The 26917-nt window shown below is 35.7% G+C and overlaps 2 protein-coding genes and 1 non-coding gene across 9 annotated transcripts in view; 2 read left to right on the forward strand and 1 right to left on the reverse strand.

Annotated features, from left to right (window-relative positions):
• The window catches only part of ABI3BP (ABI family member 3 binding protein), a 237092-nt gene extending 213824 nt beyond the window's left edge, over window positions 1-23268 (forward strand). The window contains 6 exon segments of the mRNA XM_023527700.1: window positions 30-138; window positions 17765-17844; window positions 18619-18648; window positions 19227-19388; window positions 20692-20814; window positions 22142-23268. Of these exon segments, the coding sequence (XP_023383468.1) occupies window positions 30-138; window positions 17765-17844; window positions 18619-18648; window positions 19227-19388; window positions 20692-20814; window positions 22142-22257 (620 nt within the window). The 3' untranslated portion in view covers window positions 22258-23268.
• On the forward strand, window positions 11138-11240 carry LOC111737065. The gene has a single exon (XR_002779337.1). It is a non-coding gene; the product is annotated as a U6 spliceosomal RNA (small nuclear RNA).
• A 331-nt stretch (window positions 23269-23599) lies between the features above and the next one.
• The window catches only part of TFG (TRK-fused gene), a 37289-nt gene continuing 33971 nt past the window's right edge, over window positions 23600-26917 (reverse strand). For 4 of the 7 annotated variants that reach the window (XM_011354377.2, XM_011387595.2, XM_011354395.2 and 1 more), the window contains one exon: window positions 23600-24408. In XM_011354377.2, coding sequence (XP_011352679.1) covers window positions 24026-24408 — 383 coding nt within the window. In that variant the 3' untranslated portion in view covers window positions 23600-24025. The remainder of the gene's footprint in view (window positions 24409-26917) is intronic. The other 3 variants (XM_023527466.1, XM_011387642.2, XM_011354404.2) reach the window with 1 other exon arrangement.

A 26917-nucleotide genomic window follows, 5' to 3' on the forward strand; every position in this document is an offset into this window, starting at 1 on the left:
AAGTATCTGTTGGCTTTTTCGCTTTTCAGAATATGAAGTTATATCCAGAGAAAATGGATCATTCAGTGGGAAGAACAAGTCTGTTCAAGTTACGAATCAAACCTTCTCCACAGTAGAAAATCTAAAACCAGACACAAGGTAAGCCACTAGTGCTATTACAGGTAAATTTGGAGAGTGCAAAAGTCATAACAAAGGAATAAAATGACATCATCCCTCTTTGTCTTAAGGGAGGGTCTAGTTTCCATTTCACTCTTTGCCTGTCCATACATAGCACTAGATACTTCTAAAGTCATGTTTTGCAAATATGCAAATTATTGGTGGAGATACAAGAGCTAACAAGATGGTCTTATAAGCTAACAGTATAACTGGGAACACTGAAAAATAGAAGGCCATTAGTACCAAAAGTTGATGTTAAATACCAAAATTCAGAGAAAGAAAAGTCTGTGAACCAGAGATAACTGGAGTATACATGACGTAAACTACATTTGAAGCACAGAAGAATTTAGCTGACGTGCTAAAAGAGAGAGGACAAGGAAATAAAAGCCGTGTGATAAATGTAGGTGAAAGTTTATAATAGTTAATGTTATAACATTGTCGTAACTAACGTTACAATAGTTTAAATAACTAGATACTGGTCCCAGACACAAAAATACTTTGTTTTGGCGTTTTTTTATCACAGACAAATGAGAATAGATTTGGGGGGGGGGGAAGTATTAGCATTGTTCAATAATAGACAGCTTCTTTTGGTGTACCTTATTACACATTGATACCAGTTTGTTTATATTACTGTATAGTTTTGTGATCCCTTTATAAATATAAAATACCCAATATTTTGTCAGTTCATTTTATTATTACGAGATATATAAGGACCTTAACATTTCTAGAAATGTAGTAAGTTTTGTTTTGTTCTGTTTTACATGGTAAAATCATCAAATTTATTCATACTAAAAAAAAATCAAAGAGATTCTCAAATAGATACAGCCAAACCTTTTTTTAACAAAGCCAATATGCTAAATTTATTCCTGGACTAAATTTCACTCTCTGTGGGAAATCAATTTCTTTCCTCAAACTCCAAAACACCGATAAACTGTATATGCTTTCAGTTAAAAAAAAAACCAACAAACTGACATCTTAAATGATAGTATATCGAGCAACCTAAGATAATTTTCAGAAGGACACAATCAAGAATTTTTCCAGAGTGAATATTTCATAGCTTGACAAAGTTCCTCAGTGTTGAAAAAGATCAGCAGAGGTGAAGACTGGAACGCTGGCATCAGAGATTTTTTTCGCAAGTTTTACTTCCTGTATCTTTCATCATCATCAATTGATTGAATGGAACTCGGTATTGGTTGTGACACCCAAAAGAGCCTATTTGGGTTCTGACAGCAGGGAGACTCTTCTAATCTTTTCAGAGGAAAAGGAAGAATCTAATTCATTATAGATGGTTTGCTGTATGTAAACTGTAATCCTATACTGCAAAAATAACATTTTTCCACAAGTATTTTTTTTTCAAGTTCTCTATTTTGAGCTGTAACATGGAAAATTTTGCAACTGCTTATTTTCTTAAAGGATTTAAATTAGCCAAAAATAAGTATATATTTCAGTAACGATGATCTTGATTTTGTTTTCTTAACAAGATTAACAGGGAGAGAGCCTATTTTTACCATATTTCAAGAAAAAAGTAAAAGAGAAAAGTCACTTAATTTTGGAGTTTTTAACGGGTAGATTTGGGTTTATAGGACTGGTTTTTCTCTTCAGTTTTCTGCTCTTTATTCCACTTAAAAATGAGCTGAGTAGTACACAGAAAATACATTGAAAGGCATCCAATTTCTAAATGATCATTGAGTTCCTTTTCTGTATCAGGCTGTCCTCAGATCTCACAGTGTACTTATTAGCAACAATCAGAAGTAGAACAGTTATACCAGAGATATTTTAAACCTGATTTGTTTGTAAAAGGTTTGTTTCCATTCACCTAACATCGATTAATTGCCAACAATGTGCTCAGTGGTATGCCTGGAGTCGTGGCTACAAACCTGAATAAACATTGTGCCTGCTCTTGAGCTAGAGGCTAGCGGGGGTAGGCAGTTCATAACTGATTATTCTACACAAAGTGATGAGAGTTCTGGTCAATGTAAGCACGAGGTGCGATGGGAACCCGGAGTGGGTAGCACTTCGTGAAGTCTGGGGAAATTAGGAAAAACGTCCTCAAGGTTGACACCTGGACTGAGGCTTGAAGGATAAGTAGAAAGGAGCTAGCTAGGTAACTGGTAGGTGAAAAGAATGTCAGAGAATAGCATGTGTCAGTGCAGGGGCCTGAAATGGCCTGGTTGTGTGCAGTGAGCAAAAGGCTGTTTTCATCAGCGTGAGGGGTGAAAAGTGGACTGAGGCAGTGGAAGCAAAGAGAGGCAGAAGCCAGGTTGTAAAGAATATTCTACACCAGATCAGGAAACTTGGTCAAGAGATGGAGAGATGACCTTGAAGGACAGTGACTGGGGAGTGACTTGTTCTGACTTTTATTTTAGTTTTTATTCTGACTTTCTTATAGTTGGAATAATCATTTTTGACACTAGTGTTACTTATAATGAGTGACATTGGTGGAAATATAACGACAGTTGGAATAAATTTTAAAAGGGGGGATTCTTTGTTAACATTACATAAGAGTGTCAATTTCACATCTGACCTAACTGGTTGAGTAGGTGCATAAGAGAAAAGTACCTTGGGGCTGAGCTACCTTTCATTCTGGAATCACAGCACCAATCAAGTCATGGGTTGTAACTGTTATAGGACTCATGCTAATCGTTTCTGGAGTTTGCCTCAGACTGAAAGACAACCATGTCCCTTTTCTCCTGCCTTCATGATAATGTGTCTCACTTTTCTATCCTGTCCTTCACCAGTGGCCTTCTAAGGAGGACCCCTACAGCCCATTCTCATTTCAGGACAAACAAATCCCAAAGGTGGCCCTTTCTGGATTTGTCTTTGGGAAAAAGCAATATTAAGTTTAAAAATTCCTGAAATCAGAACCCCATGCCAAGTTTTACTACTTGGCATAAGTTTGAGGCCATTCAGTGTGTCTATATGTGGCTTATTTAATATTATTTTTAGATTAGGTATGATCGAATGAAATCCAATAGGACATAAATACTGTTAATGTTCATATACATGATTTTACCAGGAATATATTGATAGTCCATAATGGGTCATAATTTAAAAGTTGTAGATCAGTAATTCGAAGTAAAGAACATTTTCCCATTGAGGGCAGTTCACGTGCATGTGAAGGTATTCTAATGAAAGCTGTTTGGTCTGCAGTGTACAGCTTCGCAGTGGTCAAGCAGTGCAGTAGACCCAGTGTGTGGTGAGCCTGAGAGAGCATTTTGTGCTCTCTCAGCAGAGGTGTGCTAGAGATTAGTTTGTCTAACAGGCAAAAATGTTTTCAGCCGAAATATTAAAATTATTTGTTGAAACCCCTACTTGTCAAACTAACTTAATGACTTAAAGAAGAATAAAGTGAACGGAATTATTTCATTTAATTTGAGATTTCTGAAGCCTAAAAGTACCTAGAAAAACAAAACTAACACCCATGAAACCACATGAGAGCATCACAAGATAGCATAAAAGAACATGCCAGTGTAGGACTTACAGCCAAGTTCTGCAGTTTATCAGGAGAGAGAGCCTCACGGAATACTTGAAACTGGAACTTGACAGTGAAGGATGGAATAGAATGGGACAGGCTAGTAAGAGCAACGATAGTATTGTTCTTTCAGCTCAAATCCATGTTCGTGACTTAGGTGAAATACAAGTAGTCCTTACAGATAATGTTGACAGCAAGGCTAGAGCCAGAATAATAAAATTATGAGTCCTCAAATTTAGATTTGTTGGCTTTTTCAGTGTCAGCTTTTTTCATACTATATCACGTTGTTAAGGCAAAGTTTTTTTCCGTTGTATCTTTTCTACCCCAACCATGGTCCAAGATTAATGCTAATAAAAGACACACTAAAAACAGGAAGTATGTTTAGGATGCAGCTACCAGGTGGTTTTTATTAGCTTAAAGAATGACTTTGGTCACATTTCACTGTTTGGGAGAATTTTTAAATCAAAATATATGGCAAAATTGAATTCCCAAAATAGGCAAACTTTGAATTATAGCCGTTAAATTCCTCCCCTGCACCCTTAGGTTCTGGAATTCCACATTTGAAAAGCTGGAAGATAATAACTTTTGAAAGAATTACTATAGCTGTGTTCCAATTCTAGGAGACATATGTAAATAATTTATTTTAATAGCATTTTCCATCATTTGTCCTGACAGAAAAAAACATGAGATCTAAAACAGGTGATAATTACTGGCTAATAATTATATACCTACTAGGGTAGAGAGCTCGGTGTTAGACCATTTAACTTAGAATCAGACAGAAAATAAATCTACAGAGCTCTTTTGGTTAAAAATTCTAAATGTTCACACAGTATTCTAGAACCAAAAAGTGAAAAGTGCTATCTTCTCCTTCTCAGTGTATGCTAACCTTCTCTCTGCCCGTGTTTATGACAGCCAAGTTTTCATGTACTCTGCAGAAGCCTGAAAACAGCCCGCAGTAAGGGACCCTCCAGCAGCTGTCTTGCTGCTGGGCGGGTTCAGCTCCACACCTGGCACAAGGTGTTTCTATCTACAGAGAGAGTGGAGCTGCACGGTCACCTTGGGGCAACTAGGTGTGACTCCAAAGGCGGTACAGTGAGGACCATTCCAACCTTGCCCACGGCTGCTTGCAGCTGCAGTAAGCTGTGGCCATATATGTGGACAGGGAAGAGGGGCTGTTTGTGAGGAGCCATAACTGTTTTAGTCAAGTGACACAGAAGACATCTATTAACAGAGGCAAACTCCATCTCTGTTTTTAGGGGATCTCTAAGATACAAAGAAAATGTAAAGATGTTGGTATCCAGCTGAATCAGTACCCATCTAACGCATGTCCTAATATTTATTTCCCACTTAATTTTTCCACATAAAACTTCAATGTGTGGCTTTTATTGACCTGAACGATAAATATTAAGAGAAGCCTCTCCTATCTGGAACCAACCACTTTATTTGCAAAGACCATTATGTCTATTTTTAGTTCTGTGAACAGAACTGATAAAGTATATGACTTAATAAGTCTTGCACCACTGCTTAAAGGGACAGAAGTATGGACTACTTGATCACAAAGTCTCTCCCAGATCTCAAATGTTATAATCTTATGATATCCGAAGCCACACACAAAATCAGTGGGAAAACTGAAACTGAAAATAAAACCAAAACCTAGGTCAGTCTTATAGCAAGTAGAATGGTCCTGATAAACCACTTTTCTTTGAATTTGTCTGTGGTCCACAATTTGTTTTCAGACAAATTGTTTTTAGCACATATTTTAATAAGCCATTGCTGGGCCACATTCTTCCTGATGAACTGGTTGGCACTACAGATGGACACACAAATGCTGTGCACTAACTAAAAAAGCCTTTTAATCTTACTTGTCTCTTCCAATGAGCCCGTGTCTCTCCTCACTGACAAAAAACGGAAGAATCCACTGTGTGTGCCAGACTTACATGTGGCCCAGCAATTTCCTATGGAAAATGCACTCTGTCTGGCAATTAAGATAAATCAAGTTCACTTAACCTGCTCAAGCACTTATGCTGTCATCTGTGGCTCGGGAGGGTTGTGGAGAACAGTTCTTCCTTTCTGACTAAAATCTACTGAAGTTTCCTGTAGCCGATAGCCGACAGCAGAGATAGTTTGGGACTGTTGTTTATGTTGTTTGATTTAATACAGCCTTGGTACTAAAAGTAAATGAGAATAAAGGCAGCAACTCTTATAAACTGTGAATCTGGCATAATGAAGCAGGCATGTGAAATAGTCATTATACTCTTATTCACGGTGTTTTTGTGAAATTCTGGTTTCTGCAGATTCTGTATTAACTTTTCAACATCTCTTCTCACGGGCTTTGTAGAAAGGAGTAAAATCAGCTGCCAGAGACTTAGGCATTTTACTTAGTTTTATTGTAGGTGTGGGCAGCAAAACAATGGCTTCCTCATTAAAGAAGAAATATAGTGGATTGCTCAGTTTTGCAACTTTTCTTCTGGCAAAAGTAGAGCTAGGAGCACGGAACTCCACTAGTCTATACAAAGAGAACAATTCTTTTTACATCACCATAGTCATTATTTTTCACTTAAAATTTTTTAATACCTAGGAGATGAGGTGCCAGAAACTCAGAGCAACACTATAGAATTAAAGTGCAGCCCAGATTTGAAATTTGTGTCCCCCACAGAAATGGGAGACACAAGAAATGTCCCTAGGCAGCTGGCTGATGATACTTGATGCCTATTGATGCTCTGCCCCTTTCCCCAGATTAGGACTTACTCTGTCCTCTAAGTCTCCGCTGCTCTGCTTTTTTGCTCCTATCTACATTCCCAGATCAGCACAAGATCTGCATGTGGCAGAAATCTAGAAACACTTACCATAATTTTGCAGTGTCCTTGAAGAACTGATTGATTAGATTACTATTTTTCTACTTGAGTGCCCCTTACTCTTTTTCTCTCATTCTACTTTGCCATTTCACTCCCCCTGACTGATGCTCCACCTGAACGAGGCCCAAACATTTCAAGACGGCACTAGGAGTAAAATTAGCTAACCAAACAAATACAAACAAACAGCTACAGGGTGGCCTTTCTACACAGAAAGCAGGTTGTCTGGGGTATTATGAGGCTTTTGTTAAGAGTGAAAACCAGCTTTTTAAATAAATGGGAGTATATTAAAAGTTTGTTAAATAATGAAAACTATATCAGCTCTACATTATTGGCAAAATGGAGAGAATTGGTTATTGAGAGAAATGAGGAAGGGAAGGCAGGAAATGACAGACGTGTCTGTGTAACCAGACCTGAAGAGCAGTCTTAGGCTAGATGGAGTTTCCCTGTCTCTGACCATGAACCACAGATCCCACTTTTGAAACCTTACTTTTTCACTTTTCTATAAATTGATATTTAATTCTTATGCTGATTTTCCGCTTTTCTCAAACTCTACCCTCTTCTTTATCATCCCATTCCTTTGGGATAATTAATAACTTAGAGCTTCCTAGATTCTTCAGGAAAACCTTAGAAGTTTTTTTTTTCTTAGCCTATGGAGCTATTTTGATGGTAGGAAGCTTCACCTGCTAAATTTTTATTCTTCCCAATAACCCATTAGCTATGTCTTTGTTATAAACTTTACAACCACAACAGAATATGGACATAGAGCTCTGTCTTGAGAGTTCTATGGCCATGTTGGTCAAATTCCCCAGTAATAGAAGCACCTTTAAAAAATGTCTCTAGATATAAATATAGCACTAGAGAATATTGATAATGGCTATGTGCCAGGCACCTTGCTTTAACATGTATTATCTCATTTAATCCTCAGAAAAAGAGTCATAGTTTAATACTCTTAGGGGTTTATAATTACAAATAATATTATCCTCACTTTTATATATGAACAAATTGGGGCTCACGAAGGTTAAATAACTAACCTTAAAGTCACACAGTAGTGCTGCCGTGAACCCAAGTCTTTCTGGCTCCAGAAGCCATGACCTTAGTTAGCACCATGCTGCCTCCTGACAGGGAGGCTTGGGAAGATTGTTGAGATCCACACTTCCCCAGGAAGAACCAGGCATGGCATTCTGCCAGGGGTGTTACTTACTTGTCCTCTAGGAGGCACAAAGGCTTCACTACAGTTGCCATTTGGATTTTACTCCATTTAGATATCATTTTTATGAAATCGGTCTTATAAATAGCTTTTTAAATTTAATTTTCATTTTTATCAGAAATACATGTACATGGTTTTAGAACTCAAAATGCTACAAAGCAGCTCAATCCTATTCCTAAATCCTGTTTCCCAGAAGCAAATGTTTTATTCTTTTTTTTTTGGCTCTAAGGTGTTAATTGACAAAAAAATTTGTAAGATACTTAAAGTATACAACATGACAATTTGATATATGTATACATTATGTAAGGCAAGTTAATTAACACATCCATCACCTCATATATTAATTAACACATCCATCACCACGTACCTTTGGGGACGTGGGTTACAACATTTAAATTCTATTCAGCACATTTCAGTCATACAGTATGTTATCAACTGTAGTCACCATGTTACACATTATATCCTTAGGACTTATTCATCTTATAACATTTGTACTTTTTTAAAGCTCTATTTCCCTCACTGCCCCAGCCCTTGGCAATCACTTTTCTACTATTTCTGTGAGCCAATCTTTTTTTCCTTTTTTTTTTTTTTGATTCCACATATAGGTTCAGTATTTGTCTTTCTCTGCCTCATTTCACTTAGCATAATGCCCTCCAGGTTCAATCCATATTATTGCAAATGTAGAATTTCTTTCACTTTTGAGGCTGAATAATATTTCATTAAATACATATACCACATTCTCTTTTTCCACTCCTCCATCGACTGACAATTGGGAATAGTGTATAAGGGTTCACTTTACTCCACATCTTTGCCAGCATTTGTTATCTCTTGTCTTTTAGTTAATAGACATCCTTACAGGTATAAGGTAATATCTCATTGTGATTTTGCATTTCCCTGATGATTAGTGATGTTGAGCACCTTTTCATGTACCTATTGGCCATCTGTATGTCTTCTTTGGAAAAATGTCTATTCAGGTGATTTGCCCATTATTCTTATTTGGTTATTTGCTTTCTTGCTATTGAGTTGTATCAGTTCCTAATATATTTTAGATGTTAACCCCTTATTGTATACATGGTTTGTAAATATTTTCTCATTCTATAGGTTGCCTTTTCATTTTGTTGATAGTTTCCTTTGCTGTGCAGAACTTCTAGCGTGATACAGTCCCATTTGTTTATTTTTGCTTTTGTTGTCTTTGCTTTTGGTGTCAAATCCAAAACAAAAAAGAAAAATCATCTCCAAGACTGGATGTCAAGGAGCTTACCTCTGTATTCTTCTACAAATTTTATGGGTTCAGGTCTTATGGTCAAGTCTTTAATCCATTTTGAATTAACTTTTTATAGTAATGTAAGATAGTAGTCCAGTTTCATTCTTTTGCATGTATCTGTCCCTTCCCCTTTTATATTCTTGGCTTCTTTCTCATAAACTAATTGACCATATATGCATGGGTTTATTTATGGGTTTTCTATTCTGTTCCATTGATCTATGTATCTGTTTTTATGCCAATGCCATACTGTTTTGATTACTATACTTTTGTAATATGGTTTAAAATCAGGGAGCGTGATACCTCTAGCTTTGTTCTTCTTTATCAAGGTCACTTTGGCTCTTTGGGGTCTTCTGTGACTCCATGAAAATTTTAGGATTCTGTGTTCAATTTTTGAAAAACGACATTTAAATTTCAATAAGGACTGCACTGAATCCATAGATTGCTTTGCGTATTAGGGATATTTTAACAAAATTAATTCTTTTAATCCATGAACTTGGAATATATTTCCATTTATTTGTATCTTCAATTTCTTTCATCAATGTCTTATAGTATTCAGTGTACAAATCTTTCACCTCTTTGGATAAATTTATTTCTATGTATTTTATTTTTTGATGCTATTGTAAATGGGATTGTTTTCTTAATTTCTTTTTCTGAAAGCTCGTTGTTATATAAAAACGCAACCAATTTTTACATATTGATTTTGTATCCTGCAACTTGAATTTGTTTATTAGTTTTAACAGTTTTGAGGTGGAGTCTTTGTTTCCTAGACATAACATCATCTGCAGTTAGAGATAGTTTTATTTTTCTTTCAATTTAGATGTCTTTTCTTTTTCTTGCCTAATTGCTCTAGCTGGGACTTCCAGTACTATGTTGAATAAAAGTGGTGAGAGTGGGCATTCTTGTTCCAGATTTTGAAGGAAAGCTTTCATTCAGCATTTCACTGTTGAGTATATTGTTAGGCGTGGTCTTGTCATATATGCCCTTTATTATGTTGAGCTACGTTCCTTCTATACCCACTTTTTTGAGTTTTTCTCATGAAAATATGTTGAATTTTGCCAAACGCTTGTTCTGCATCTATTGAGATTACATATGATAATCATGGTTTTTATCCCTCATTTCGCTGTTAGTGTATCACATTTATTGACTTGTGGATGTTGAACCATATTTGCATCCCTGCGATGAATCTCACTTGTTCATGTTGTATGAGCCTTTTAATGTATTGTTGAACTCAGTTTGCTAATATTTTTTTGAGGATTTTTGCATCTATTTTCATCAAGAATACTGGCCTGTAATTTTCTTTTCTTGTAGTGTCCTTCTCTGGCTTTGGTATCGCAGTAATGCCAGCCTTGTAAAATAAGTTTGGGAGTATCCCCTCCAGTTCACTTTATTGGAAGAGAAGGGTTGGCATTCTTCTTATTATTAGTTTCAAGTATACAGTACATTGGTTAGACATTTATATAGTTTAATACATGATCCCCCTGATTGCTCTGGCTCTCCACCTAGCCATTACATTACTGCTGACTGCATTCCCTTTGCTCTGTTCCCCATCCCCGTGACCATCCATGAATTACTAATTTGTACTTCTTTAACCCTTCATCCCATTCTCCACCCCACCATTCTCCTCCCCTCGTGCCATCACCAGACTGTCCTCTATATTTGTGAGTCTGTTTTTGATTAGTTTGTTCTTTTTGTTCCTTAGATTCCACATATAAGTGAAATCATATGGTATTTATCTTTCTATGTCTGACTTATTTCACTCAGCATAATAGCTCCTAGGTCCATCCGTGTAGTTGAAATAGTAGGATTTCATTTTTTTTTTTTTTTTTTAGGGCTTAGTAATATTCCATTGTATACATGAACCATAACATCTTTATCCAATCATCTGTTCATAGACACTTAGGCTGCTTCCATATCTTGGCTGTTGTAAATAGTGATGCCACAAATATAGGGATGCATAGATCTTTACAAATTATTGTTTTGGTTTTCTTTGGATAAATACCCAGAAGTGTAATTGCTGAGTCAAAAGGTAGATCCACTTTTAATTTTTTTATGGACCTCCAGACTGTTCTCCATAGTGGCTGTACCAATTTGCAAGCCCACCAACAGTGTATGAGGGTTCCCTTTTCTCCACATCCTTGTCAACACTTGTTATTTGATTTATTGATGACAGCCACTCTGACAGGTCGCTTTGGCAGCACATATCCTAAAATTGGAATGACACAGAGAGATTAGGATGGCTCCTGCGCAAGGATGACATCCATTCTTTTTTAACTGTTTGGTAGAGTTCACCAGTGATACTCTCTGGTCCTGGGATTTTGTTGGGAGGTTTTTAATTACTGATTCAATCTCTTTACTAGTAATTGTTCAGATTATCTATTTCTTTCTGGTTCAGTCTTAGTAGGTTGTGTTTCTAGATATTTATCCCTTTTATTCTACATTATCCAATTTGTTGGAGTTTGATTGTTCATAGTAATCTCATGATCCTTTGTATTTCAGTGGTATCAGTTGTAATGTCTCTTCATTCATTTCTGATTTTGAGTCTTTTTTCTTAATTATTCCAGCTAAAGTTTAGTAAATTATCTTTTTAAAAAAACAGCTTAGTTTCATCGATTTTTTTTTGTCTCTTTCATTTATTTCTACTCTAATCTTATTTCCTTCTACTAACTTTGGGCTTAGTTTGTTCTTTTTCTACTTCTTTGAGCTGTAAAATTAAGATATTTGACATATTTTTTCTTAATATAGGTATCTGTATCTATAAACTTTCCTCTTCAGATTGCTTTTGCTGCATCCCATAAATTTTGGTATGTTCTATTTCCATTTTCATTTGTCCGAAGATATTTTTGATTACTCTGATTTCTTCTTTGACCTACTGGCTGCTTAGTAGCATGTTGTTTAATCTCCACATATCTGTGAATTTCACAGTTTCCTTCTTGTAACTGATTTCCAGTTTTTTACCATTATGGTCAGAAAAAAATGCTTGATATAATTTCAAACTTCTTAAATTTATTAAAATTTGTTTTGTGACCTAATATATGATCTGTCCTAAAGAATATTCCATGTGTGCTTGAGAACAATGTATATTCTGTTGCCATCAGATGTAATGTTCTGTATGTCTGTTCAGTCCATCTGATATAATACATAGTTTAATGTTTCCTTATTGATTGGCTGTCTGGATGATTATCCATTCTCAAAAGTGGGGTATTTAAATCCCCTGCCCTTATTGTATTGCTATCTTTCCTTTCAGATGTTATATTTATAAATATTATATCCTCTTGAAGTGACAAATTTGTCATTATACAAATGACCTTATTTCTTGTTATAGTCTTTGATTTAAAATCTATCTTATCTGATATAAGTACCCCTGCTTTCTTTGGTTTCCTTTTGCATAAAATAGCTTTTCCATCCTTTCGCTTTTAGTCTGTGTGTCCTTAAAGCTGAAATGAAGCTCTTTTAGGCAGCATATATTTGGGTCCAGCATATATTTTTGTCCATTAAACTACTCTATATGTTGTGATTGGAGAATTCAGTCCATATACATTTCAAGTAATATACAAATGTATATTCAGTCCATATACATTTAAAGTAATTATTGAGAGGTATGGACTTATTATTGCTATTTTGTTCATTGTTTTCTAGTTATTTTGTAATTCTTTTGGTTTGTTTCTCCCTCCTGCTCTCTTCATTTGTGATTTGATGATTTTCTGTAGTGGTATGCTTAAATTCCTTATTTTTATCATTTGTGTATCTACTACAGGTTATTACTTTGTGTTACCATGAGGCTTACATAAAACATCTATTTATAAATATCGATTTTAAGCTGATAATCATTTCAAATGCATGCAGAAGCTCTACATTTTTACTCTCCCCTCCACATTTTGGTTTTGATGGCACAATTTAAATCTTTTAACATTGTGTACCTATTAACAAATTATTGTAGTATAGTTATTTTTAACCCTTTAACCTTCATAAGTTATTTACCCACCATGATTACAACAGTATTCTGAATTTAACTATATATTTACTTTTTCCCAGTGAGTTTTATACTTTCATACACTTTCCGGTAACTAATATAGCATCCTTTAGTTTCAGCTTGAAGAATTTTCTTTAACATTTCTTTTAAGGCTGGTGTAGTGGTGATAAACTCTCTCTCCTTCAATTCTGAAAGACAGCTTTGCCGGTTAGTTTTTATTTCAGCACTTTGAATATATCATGCCACTTCCTTCTGGCCTGAAAGCCTCTGCTGAAAATCTGCTAATAATCTTATGGGGGCTCCTTTGTGCATAGCAGGTTTTCTTTTCTCTTGCTGCTTTCAAGATTCCCTCGTCTTTAACTTAACAATTTAATTATGTGTCTCACTGTGTATCTCTTTGGATCGTCTTTATTTGGAATTCTGTACTTCCTGGATCTGGATGTGTTTCCTTCTCCAGGTTAGGGAAGTTTTCAGCAATTATTTCTTTGAATAAGCTTCCTGTCCCTTTCTCTCTTCTCCTTCTGGAACCCCTATAACATCTATCTTGGTCTGCTTGATGGTGTCCCACATGTCTCTTAAACTCTCTTTACTCTTTTCTATTATTTTTTGTTTGCGCCTGATTGAATTCTACCGCTGTCTTAAAGTGTGCTGATCCTTTCTTCCACTTGATTTAGTTTGTGGTTAAACTCCTCCAATGAATTTTTCAGTTATTGTATTCTTCAGCTGTGTGTTTTCTGTTTTGCACTTGTTTTAATATTTTCTGTTGAAATGCTCACTTTATTCATGCATTGTTCTCCTGGCCTTGCTCAACATCTCTATGACTGTTATTTTGAACTTTCAGGTAAATCACTTATGTTCATTTCAAAATCTGTTTTGCAGGTTTTTCTTCTTTTGTTTGGAACATATTCCTCTTTATTTTCTTTGATTCTCTTTGTTGGTTTCTAAATATTAGGTAAAATGGCCACCTCTCCCAGTCTTGATAGAATGGTCTCATATAGGAAATGAACCTCTTCGATCAGCCCAGATCAAACTCCTGGTTGTCTCTCAAACCTCTGAGATTGTCCAAACCATCTTCCTTGTCCTTAGTGGCTCCCAGTAGTGGAGGGTGTGCCAAAACCCATCAGTGTCCCAAAGGCGAGGATCTAGATGCAGGCTATTTATAAACTGGAGCCTCAGGTAGCAGATGAGAAATTATATAGTAAAGCCCCTTTCAGGGAGACACAGGGAGATGGGCATTTTTGCATACTCTCTCTGTGCTGGGCCTAGGATATAGCTGTGGGGGGAGGGAAGGGATGCTCCTGCACCTTCAAAGAATTGTTTCATTTGCTATAGTATTGTGGGACTCGGGAATGTAAGCCCCATTGGCTCTCAGAGCTAGGTAATCTGGGGCCCAGCCCTTGGGCAACAGCCACAAAAGCTGGAGTGCCAGTCATTTGTACAAACTCCTTCTAGGGAGATACAGTGATTTGGTTTTATTGTTGTAGCAGGCTGGACAGAAAGGGCAGGAAAGGTGTCTGCTGGTTTCCCAGTCTCTGGGGAGGATCAGAGCCAACCACTAGATATGTGCTGAAGTTGGAAGCCTCATATTCAGGTGGCAGCTTTTAAAATATGCTTACAAATCCCTTTCAGGGAAAGTGGGAGATGGGCATTTTTGCCTGCTTCCTCTGCACCGATTCCTGAGGGGACAGCCATGGTAAGTGCTCATGTGCTTGTATGCTATGTTCTTGAAGGTCTCATGGGCACAACCTTCATTAGCTTTTAGATCATGGTGTCTAGGGGGGCCATCCCTCATGTGAGACTTAAAAGGGTGGTAGATGTGGGGTCCAAACCCTTTGCTCTTCAAAGGAAAGCTGCTAGTTGGGGGTTCACTTGATTGTACAGTGCTGTGCAGGGGCAGGGTTTATGGACTGTGTCACAACTTTTCCTACCCATTTCAACGTGGGTGTTCTCTCATATGCCCAATGTGTAGGAGCCACCTGGCTAGTTTCTGGACCTGTTTTGTTGGAAATTGCTCCGTGTAGCTGTACATTCAGTTTGTAGAATTGTTTCACTGTTTTCTAACTTTCAGTGATGCTAAGAGGTAAATGTTATTCTGATTCTGGATCCTTTGAATGGGACCTATTTTCTTCTCAGAAACTTTTTTTTTTTTTTTTTTTTTTTTAGGTGAGGCAACCCTTGGTTGACCTCACAGATTGCAAGGACCTTGTCAGCTTACAATCCCTTATTTTTTTATTTTCTACGCCTACAACACCTGGTATTCCTAGGTAGTCTCCCATCCAAGTACTAACCAGACCCGACAGGATCGGGCTTGTTCAGGGTGGTATAGCTGTAGACTTCAGAAACTTTTAAGATCTTGTCTTTATCCCAGTACTCTAAAATTGTCCAACTTATATGCTTTGGATAGTCTTTTTTTCTTTTTTTTCATTCTGCTGGGCATACATTAGGCCTTTTAAATCTCGAAACCCACGTCTTTCAATTCTGAGGAATTATATAATTTCTAGAATAACTTTCTACCCTCATTTTCCCCTCACTTCTCTTCTAGAACCTACTAGTTATTGTATTCCCTGAAATAATCCAATTTATTTTCTCTCATTTTTCATGTCTTTGACTTTTTGTTACAGTATTTGTAAAATTTCCTTAACTTGATCTTTCAAATCTATTTAAAATTTTATTCGACTTATTTTTATTGTCCTCTATAATTTTAAAACAGCATCCTGTGTTTATTTCCTATGTAAAAATCAGTATTTTCTTTGAGACATTACTCTTAGACCTCGTGTCATAAATCTTATAAAAGAATGTGCTTCTTGAGAAGTTTTGCTACTTCAAATACTTTGTGTATATAGGGTCTAGTCAGCCAAAAATATATGCCTTTTAGTTCCCATGCCATTAATTAAACTTAAAGTGATTTCTTCAAAACTTGTCAAGTATCAGTGTTGGCAAAAAAACACAAAAAGTTGCTTATGAATATTTGTGGCCACACTACAAATAGAGCTGAAATGTAATTAACTGTGAAGTAAAAAGATATAGTAATTAGTAATGATTCCAGCAATCGGGCTTGGCCAAAGCACAGGTTTTGGCAATGGCCTGGAATGTGGAGTGCATTGCCCACTTGAATCACAGTCCAGATGCCTGTGATTTTTTTTTTTTTTTTCCATTTTCAGTTCATTATACTGGTTTGTTTTTTGTTTTAAGGTCATCAGGCTTCTGAGCAAGAATTTCAACTCTAGAAAATATTCCAGGCCAAAACACCCTAAGTACATGCAATTTACTTAAATGAGTGACACGGGTGGTTTTATATCAGCACTCTCTCATTGCAAATAACAATAGCACCTAGATGTTAATTGATTGGCTTACAAAATGCTTTCATGTGCAGTCTTCTCACTAAAAAGCTTGCAAATTTTAATCCTCATCTCACAAAGTTTGTAAAAGCAGACAGTACAATGGTTAAGAGCCTGATAGTTTTGAACTAAAAAATAGGGTAATATTGGTCTCTCGGGATTTGTGTATTGTTTTATATTTGTAGAATGATTATGACTGGTATATAGCATGTACTCATAAAGTGCTTGCCATTGTTGTAATGCTAGAATCTACCTTATATAGAGTCTAGCAGTATTTTACTGCAATGCCTCAGTAGTCAAAAAACTGATTCCTTGAGCTCCAGAGAGTTCTATTATTGCTCACTTGGTATCCTCTGTACCAAACTAAAAGCTATCATCCTTTTGTTTTTTCACTTATTTATAAAATGTCTTTCTCCTTTTTGTTCTGTATTCTTATTCAATTACAAATTCCTCAAAAATGGGAATTTTCTCCCAAAAGGCCTGTACAAATCTGAAATTCACAATACTAACAGCTGACTCAAGTTGATTTTACATTCAAAATATTTTCCCGCTAAGTCTGCTACTGAAAGGAACTCTTAGTTTTAGGCAAATGGCAAATAGTTTTACTGTTGGAATTTCTTAAAATAATTTGCTTTGCTTAAGTATTCTATGAATGAAATTTGTCAAAGAGCATAGCAATTCAATGTGTACTTCTTAAGGCCGGAATCAAACATACTTGTAATTCCGAGGGATCTAAGTTGGTTTTTTGTTTGTTTATTTGTTTGTTTGTTTTAAAGATAAAGGATCAAGGGCCTGGCCCAATGAATCTGGTTTATAGAGAAAGAAATCTGTCCTTGTGCTCATGCTCATGTGACACTACCATGCCCCCAATTCTGGAGATACCATCGTTTCCTGTGATCTACAAAGGACCTGAGTTCCAAGAGATACACCCAGGAAGTCATCACAAAGAAATATTTTCATGTGCATCAGTTCCCATAGCTTAGTCTAGTAGTTCTCGAATGTCAGTGGACATAGGATTCACCTTAGGAATTTGTTACAAATTCTTACCCAGACCACCTCAAAAAAAGCGATGATTCAAGTAGCTAGGATAGAACAAGAAATCTGCATTTAAAATAAACTTTGCCCACTGCCACTCTATTATGCAGTTCTGACATAGGTAATTCAAACCCCACAATGAGGAACATTGCCTAAGTCTAAGGTTCTACCCAGGGTTGGGATCATAAGGAATAAAAAGGAAACTTTCCACTCCTTTACCCCAGGAAGTAGCTGAAACATCTAAAGAAAATGGAGGGCCCTTGTTGCTGGAATTAGTCTGAATATTTGTATAATATTCTTATACAAAATATTAGACAAGCTATTTGGAAAGTAAAAATTTTCCCCTCGTTTCTAGGACATATGTCCATTCAAACAGAAACAAGAAGGATGTTAGTATAACAAGGCAATGTTATTTCTTACCCTTGAAGAATATACTACAATTTTATTTTAATTTCTCCCCTATACAGCTATGAATTCCAAGTGAAACCCAAAAACCCACTTGGGGAAGGCCCAGCCAGCAACACAGTGGCATTCAGTACTGAATCAGGTAATCACATCAAGAGAAATTCCCAACAACAACGCGAAGGGCCAAGATGTTTTGCATAGAGAGCTTGCCTAAAACCCAGCTTAACACTGTGTAAAGAGTTTCTTGAATTTCAGAAAATCATCTATGGGAAAAAGCAAATTGATGACAGTACCTTTAAGGAAACACTATTTATGTTTTTCCTCATTTATTTTGATGTCAGGGGAAAAAGGGTGTATCAGTTCCAAAAAAAGTGTATTCAATCTATACTCAAAAATCTAGTGAATGAATACTCCTCTGTATGCCAACATCAATGCTAGAATCAAAATATCAGACATGCTGAGCCACATCTGGAAAGGGAATTCATTTGATACTTATTTTAAGCAGCTGTGAAATTCTCTTATTTGACCCATGTTCCAGTTCCCTAATGAGATACATCTGTACACACAACATCATTTGTATAATTTTTACATCAACTGCATGCAGTTCATGGCATCTTGGTGATTTTACCATCAATTGTTTTTGTGTGAGGCTAAAAGAGGAAGCTTTTAAAATGGAAGTGAAAGCTAGAACAGCAATGAAGACTTGTAACTACTCAAATCACAAATAACACACCCAAGTAACTGGCAGAAGGAGATTCTCCAATTGAGAACAAGTTCCAAAACCACACACATTCCAATTCACTCTTCAAGAGTATACCATTTTGCAAGTAAAATTTCTTAACAACTCTAAGTACTCACTTTCTTCACTGTGCCGCTAGAAACTAATAATGTCTGATTATTTGCTGTTTCTCCTCAGCGGATCCAAGAGTGAGCGAGCCAGTTTCTGGTAAGTACCTGCTCTCAATGTGAACACAACCACATGCTTTTCTAAACTGACTCAACTATATAGACATGGCAGAACTTCAGCCATTTCACTTTGGTCCACTGAGTCTTCTTAGAATATCAATCAGGTGTGAATGCTTACCCAGCCTATGTTTTGGGAACAAGCTGGATATTTTGAAACTTGTTTTCATTCAGGTACCAAATTTTCTATTTAATAATTGTAAAGCTATAACACCCTCATTTCCACTTTTAATAATAAATCACATTAAAGCAGCTGTTTAAATTGTATATGCTGCAAAAAAAAACTAAATTTACTTGGGATGCTGTCTACATCTAGCACTGCATAGCCTATTCAACACCTAAAAATATTCCTTTAAGATTTATATCACTATTAACAAGAACTTAATTGGGGGGTTATGTGTTTAAACTCCTATATTTTTGGCTCCAATATTCAGCATTAGAGAAAACCAGGTATCAGTAAGTTGACAGTAAACTTTGAAAACTGCTTTTTCAAAAAGCTTTTAAGACAGCTTCAGTATCTAAAGTCAGATACTAAATTCAACCCATGTTTTTCTTATGCAGGAGGAAGAGATGCCATCTGGACCGAAAGACCCTTTAATTCGGACTCTTACTCAGAATGTAAGGGAAAACAGTATGTCAAAAGGACGTGGTATAAAAAGTTTGTAGGGGTACAGCTGTGCAACTCTCTCAGATACAAGATTTATCTGAGCGACACCCTCACAGGTGAGCAGAGCTACCGGCTGTTTTGAGCCATGTCCTTCAGGTAATGCTTTGAAGCATTCTGTAACTTGGCATTTTGCTTGGACAGTTCCAGACACTCAGGTGTGATGTAAATAAGTTTTCTTATTACTTATTAATAATAAGTTTAATATTAGCAAGATATTATTGAAATACTTAGTCTAGAAAACAAGGATTTGAGACATGCTATTAGAAAGTAAATAATGAAAATGCAATTTGTAACAGTGCCAACATGGCAAACTTGAATGTAAAGACACTAGCCACATTCGTGTTCAATTCTGTTACAGCCAACCAAGAACAAAAAGCCTACTGATAATAAAATAAGTATTTCTAACAATAATTATGGAAAGAATATGACTAAATAAAAATTTTAAGTCTGCCAAAGACAAGATCAAGATTAAAACAACTAGCCTGAAAGGCTAAAAAACCCCTTGCTCCAGATTTAGTGCGTTATTTTCTCTTCTATATTCATAAAGATTTTGAACAAATAAATAAGGCTGGCCCCAATATAGAAAGGTAGACATTGTTTAATCATTCAACAAATAGTACCTGCTTTGTTCAGACATTGTTCTAGGTGCTGGGGACAAAGCAGCAAACGAGACACATTCCTGCCTTATAACTTACAATCTAGTAAGAAGAGACAGACAACAAATATGCAAATAAGAATTTCATGTAGTTATTTTGAAGAAACTTAAAAGTGTGGAAGAAAACAACTGAATGGAAGCTTCTTTAGTTAGAATGGTCAGGGGAAGTCTCTCTGAAAAGGTAACACTTCGGTGAATTAGAAAATTCTGAGAAGGCACCAATGAAACAAAGACCTAGGGATAAAGCTAGAGGCAGAGGGAAAAGCAATGCCAGGAACACTCCTAGCCAGTTCCACTAGTGTGACTAAGGCTCAGTATGGGGAAGACCAGGCAGAGAAGTGTGAAATCATGTGGAACTTTGAAACCAGGTAAAGACTTTAGGTTTTATTCTGAGTATAATAGGAGATTGTTGGAGAGATTTATAGAGGAGAGTAACATCTGAGTTACATTTTTAAAAGATGCAGTACATGGGAGGAGGAGGAGGGGAGGAAGAATAGAAAGGCAAGAGTGAAAGCAGGAATGACAGCTGGGAGGCTATTCTGTAGTTTAGTCAAGAGACACTGGCAGCTTGAACTAGGTAGGGTGAAAGGGGAGAAAAAGTATAAGAACAGGAAAGACTGATTATTTTAAACAATTTCATTATTTTAGATTTATCCCATATGAAAGAAAACACTTTATGATCCTTTTAATTTTTGGCTCTTCAGGAAAATTTTATAACATAGGCGATCAAAGAGGCCATGGAGAAGACCACTGCCAGTTTGTGGACTCATTTTTAGATGGACGCACAGGACTGCAACTGACTTCTGATCAGTTACCCACCAAAAAAGGTATGTTTTCTAGGGCTCCTCATGAGCAAGAGGGTTTCATAATTAACCCAAAATGAATTCAAGCTAAGAAAAGCAATCACTTTAAAAATAATTCTGTAGTACTAGTATTCTCATTATCTGGGGGAAAAAAAAAATTCATAAGACCTTAATATAAAGACTTAATAAGTTTCTCAACTTTCCTCCCAGTCCCTAAGATTATATTCCTTAGAGCCAAGGAATATTACAGGCATATATATAAATGCATTCTATTTCAAGAAAACCCGAATTTGCAAAAACGGCTGACAGAGCAGTTTCCTAAACTTAAAGCATTAATATATTACTTTTATGGGTCTTGTCAATACTGAGCACATGGGCATTTAACTCCTCTGACAAATTTAAGAAAACTTTATTACTACCACAGATAAAATAAAATTAAAAAAAATGTATTTGCCTTAATCATAGAAATACAATTAAAATAGAACAATTCTGCTAAGAAATGAACAACCACTGTAATGCTGAAGACACATTAGTACTAAGATGCTTACTGAGAATTGAAAAGATGAAGATTCTTGTCCAGGCAGGGCAAAAGGTAAATGTCCATATTACTTGGGGATCACAGAGATGTTCTTTAAATACTTTAAAATTATTTGACTAGTCTTTTCAGCAACACGTTTTGTTCAATGGCACACTTAAAAATACCAAACATAGTAAAAGATGACTTAATAAGATCTGTGAACCCATTAACACAGAAAGTTGAAACTACTGTCACAAAGTAATTAAATATAAAGCATATTTTATATAAGCATACACAATTATAAATTGTGTATATTTCTATAATATTTTACATTCAAAGAGAAGCTTTTAATCATTTAGTGTAGGGTGCTTGAAGAAAGATTTTGCCTAAGTTTAATTCTTAGAAATTTAGCAATCTAAGAACTACCCTTCTTTTGTTTCTTAACATTGCAGTAAATATAGTGCCTTTATTCAGGTCAGTTCTTCACAGACCACCGCAAGTCTGTGATGTGCAAAAAGTACACTTTCAGATAAGAGAATATACTGAATGTGGTCAATGACAGTCAAAAAACAAAATCCCTCTGATGCCTGTCCCTTTCCAGCTTTGTTTCTCAGACACCGTCAACTTAAGGGCGACGTCGAGGAGTTTCAGGTCAGCAGATGTTTAGCCACCCATTATTACTTCAGGGAAGACACCAGAGCCTCTGTTGCTATTTTCTAAAATACTGCTTCACCTGGAGTAACTTTCAGCCATTCAATGACACTCCACTCTATGAGTGGTGAGAGCAAAAATGTAACATAGTAGCTATTAAAATTAACTTATTTTCCCTCTTAGGCTATTTCAGAGCAGTTCGCCAGGAACCTGTTCAATTTGGAGAAATTGGTGGTCACACCCAAATCAATTACGTTCAGTGGTATGAATGTGGGACTACAATTCCTGGAAAATGGTAGATGCTGCAATCATGTTCACAAGTACCTTCTGTTTCATCACGGCAAAAAATAAGTGGAAACACTATGGTATTTGTCATTCATTTAAAGCTGTTCTGTTTACTATGTATAAAAGTTTAAAATTTAATTGATAGCAATACTAGATGTTTATTAGAAAGATTGCTGAGAATATTTATCAGGTTTTACAAAGTCATTTTTAAGCAAGATATTAACAGTAACATTTTTTGGGGAAGCTGGCTCCCTATTCATGGTATTTTATGAGATCATCTGTATATTATTTATCACACTGTTGTAATGATGTTCTGAGATACTTTTATAACAATTAACATCAAAAACTAATATACTTTTAAAAAATTACTTTTATTAATGCATATTCTTCCTAATGGTGAGTTAATTCCATAAATCTCTACTTGGTTTAACTTATTAGATCAAATTATCTTCATATATGTATGAAGGGAAAAAAAGGCCCTAATACATTTATTTAAACTAATCAGCAACAGTCGAATAGCTTTTCTGAATCATGTGAATACACATTTCCTTAAATATTTGTAAGTTAAGATTGTTTGAATCAGTAAATTTCATTTCAGCTAAAAATAGAATTCAGAAAATATTCGGTTTTAATAATTTTTTTTCTATCCAGAAATGTTACAATGTCTGAATATACTTTCTCAAACTATACTTAACAAAGTATATTCAAACAACTGTCTTCATATTGTTTTTAATGTAATTCTAATCAAGCTGTATGCAGAGAATGAATGAAGTCCGAGCACAAAAAGATGCATGATGAGACTGCTACCATTTTACAGGATTTACTATATTTTTACACATAAGACTTGTAGGAATGAATCAGAGGATGTTTTCATAATTGAACCTGTACTGAAAATCAAATTCATTTTTATTTAAACGGTATTTTCTTCATTTGGGGAGGGAGGTGGGAATGCTGCTTTGTTGCCCTCATTCTGAAAGGACCTTGGGCTTACCTTTCAACATGCTTCAATTTTATCAACGCTACAGTCTATATTTTTCAAATAAGGAGAAACTCTGCAATAAAGAGATGTTTTTTTTTTTTTAAGGCTGAGTTCTTTATTTCTGAAAGGTTCCTCTGTATAAGGAAAATCAGTTATTCAGGATTTACCAAATCCCTCTTAATACTATTATCTGCTGTGTTTATATATAATGCTAATTTCCTGTGACATCTATTTTTAAGTTTCAAACAGCACTGTAAGTTAATAGTTAGTATTAAAGTTAAACCATCTATACTTCATTTTCAGACAACATCAATAAGGATTTGTTTTTTGTTTTTCTCATGCATATGTTAGTAACTAAATTAAATTACAAAAACCACTAATGGATTCAATCAACTTTATTAACCTTTCAATGTTACATAATATCTAGTCTTCTCGAAGGGATCTACTTTTAGTACATCATGTTAATAGTAAAAAAGCCAAGTAAGATGGCTAAACTTCAACCTATCATTTTAATATCCTCTGGACAAGGCAAGCTAGAAAGTCAATCACTTTACACACATGTAAGAGTAGTGTTCCAAAATTACTAGGAAGCCGCTATACTTTTAAGCAGGGGAGGAAAAAACTTTTGTTTTGGTCTTTTTTGTTCTAGCAAATTATACTTTCAATTAACAGCAACAATATCATAAAAAAAAAAATGCTCTGCTTTTTAAATTTCTCAACTTTGAATACAAATTAAAATAGTATTGGAGTCTTTTGAGAGGTGAACGGCTAGCAGCTACATTCATCCCTGTAGCTGTGCCTCTTTATCGATAACCAGGGCCAGGTTGGGTATAGCCCTGACCAAAGGGAGGACGGTTACGTGCATACGGGTTAGGCCCACTTGGAGGAGGGGTCATGGTACTTCCAGGAGGTGAAGTAAAACCTGGTCTTGGCTGATAGGCCCCGGGTTGGCTTGGAGCCATTCCAGGTTGTGAGGCAGGGGCCACAGTATAATTAGTAGGCTGAGAAGTTTGGGTAGCGTAAGTGTGTGGAGGATAATTGCTCGCCTGGTACTGCTGTGGCGGTTGAGCAGGCAGTTGCTGAGGCTGACCAGAAAAGGCAGGAGCTGGTGCTTGGGAAGTTGGTTGCTGGCCATATCCCTGGAATTGCTGAGGCTGCTGGGGTCCAGTCTGCTGACTATAGCCTGCTGAATAGGCAAAATAAATGAGATATATATGTTATTTTTCTGTTGGTGAAAATTTTCCAGGGAATCAGTCTTTACTGTTATGGACCAAAAGTGATGAGAAATTTAATAAACTTACTCCTGAGTATTTATAAAACAAGTAGAGTAGTAAATTCTATTATATATTTCAAGACCAAGTAGTATCAAAAATTTTCTAATTTTTTTTTAAATCCTTTCATCTTAAACTGTATTTCTTCATTACAACTGATTCTAGATTATATATTACCTAAGAGCAAATGCCTATTCTAGCATAATTCCTAATATAGAGTAGATGCGCAAATGATAAAGGCTGGAATTAATGCAAAAACTGTTCACTAACCTGATTTTGAGGGAAGGCCTATTTAACAACAGTACCAAATAAAAACACATTGTAGAAAATGAAAATTTTAATGAAACAATGGTACTACAAATACATCTTATTGTGCTACTGAGATGCTTTAAAGATTTAGTCACTCTATAAAAACAAAACCTAAGCCATTTAAGAATAAACATTAAGTACCCATTTTCACAACCCTTAAAACCTTTCATTTTAGATTTGGTATCTGATTCTTTTGCCTTTATAACTTAAATTCTTTATTTAGCAGTAACAACATAACACACAAAAAGCATACCATATTGCCCCACAAAATCAACATCTTATATTCATTACATACTAAGGATGTAAATGTTTTCAGAAAGAAAAAGTCGGCTTCACTAAAAACTTTTATCTCTACCATGAAACACACCTGCAGCTACTTGCAATGAAAACTCTCCATTGACTGGAATCCTGTCAGCATTAAATACCAGATACATAAGAAAATTATTAAAATACGTCCAACCCTGCATTTAAAAAAAAAAGGATTGAATGAAGTTGAGTATATTCTGAACTCACCTTGAACCTGGGTTCAAAATTTACTCATGAAAGAAAGCCTTTTGACATAGTCCATGAATAAAACTGGAAAAAGTCAGAGGGAAACTGGCAAACCAACAGTGTCAAAAATGGTCCAATGTTACCAATACCACTTAGTCTCCAAACAGAGACTATTCCCATACCTCCCGATCAAATTCAAGTTAATAAAACTAGTGGAATTAGAAATATAAAGGTAATCTGAAAAGAACTAAATTTTACTCAGAGTGGAGACCCTGACTAAACTCATTAAGAGCAAGCTTAATTTTTAATAAGTAAATATCTAATGCATTTTATTTATGGTAGCATCTAAATACTGAACTAAAGTCAATTCATGTTCAAATCTTGAATGTCATACAATTTCTCCTATCTCCTACATAAATTAAAAAAAATTTTTCTATAAGTTTTTGGAGAAACAAAAGGATTCAGCTTTAACTTGTCTATTCAACTTAAGACTGTGAGCAAAAAAAAAAAAAACCCTGCCTTTTCTTCAACTGAAATCTAAACTGGCTTTTTAACTGAGTGGAAAGAACCAGATCCTTAATCCTTAATTATTTCTCAAGAGAGGTTCTACCCGTAAGAGTCTAAGGTGCTGTTTCATTAGCAACATACTGGACCCTTTGACCATTGTGGCAATGCTTCTATTATGTGTATAGTCTCCCTCCTACCACCATGCTCTCCTTTGAAAAATGAGTAACTCTGGTGAAGACCACCAGAAATTTCAAGAAATGAAACTGTGTTCTGAATAAATGAATAGTATAGGACAAAGGATCACATGGTCCACAAAGCCTGAAATATTTACTATCTAGCCTTTTATGGAAAAAAAGTCTGCCAACCCCTGATCCAGGCTGGAGAATGCAGAATGAGATAGGGAAATAAGTAACTGCAAATTCAAGTGCACTGGGTATTGATCTAGCAACCCCACTGAATGGCTGTGTGTCCTTCAATACTTCACACCTTCTTTGAACCCTAGTTGCCTCATTTATAAAATGAGTGTATGGGAAAAGATCAGTGGTCTCCAACTCTGGCTGTACTTTAGAATGACCTGCAATGCTTTTAAAATATCAAAGCCCGAGTCTTACCCCTGACCAAATGAAAATGAAATCTTTGGGAGTAAGGGCCCAGGCACCTGTAACTTTCAAATAAAAAAAAGAGGTCTCTAGGTAATTCTAAAACACACTGAGGGCTGAAATCCCCTGGATTATTATTAGATGATGTCTAGGTCTCTTCAGCTCTGATTTCTATTATTTCTACAATTTACATAATTTGTAACATTCTGATTTTACTTTAAAAGACTATATCCTAAAAATGATCTTTCCTCTAATATAATCCAAGTTTAAATTCACTCCACCTATTTTAGATAATTAAAAACTAGCAGCTACAGGTTAAATCACTCTATAGCAAATATAATCCAAATAAAACTTGCTATATGTGTTAAAATATGTCAAACTACAACTTTATGGTCTAGTTCAGGGACGGACAAAAAATTTTTTCCTGTAAAGGATCAGACAGCAAATATTCTAGATTTTGTGGGCCGCACAGCCTGCTGCATCTACCCAACTCTGCCATTATAATGCCAAATCAGCA

This window comes from Pteropus vampyrus, unplaced genomic scaffold (assembly GCF_000151845.1).
Source record: "Pteropus vampyrus isolate Shadow unplaced genomic scaffold, Pvam_2.0 Scaffold1, whole genome shotgun sequence".
Classification (NCBI taxonomy): domain Eukaryota; kingdom Metazoa; phylum Chordata; class Mammalia; order Chiroptera; family Pteropodidae; genus Pteropus; species Pteropus vampyrus.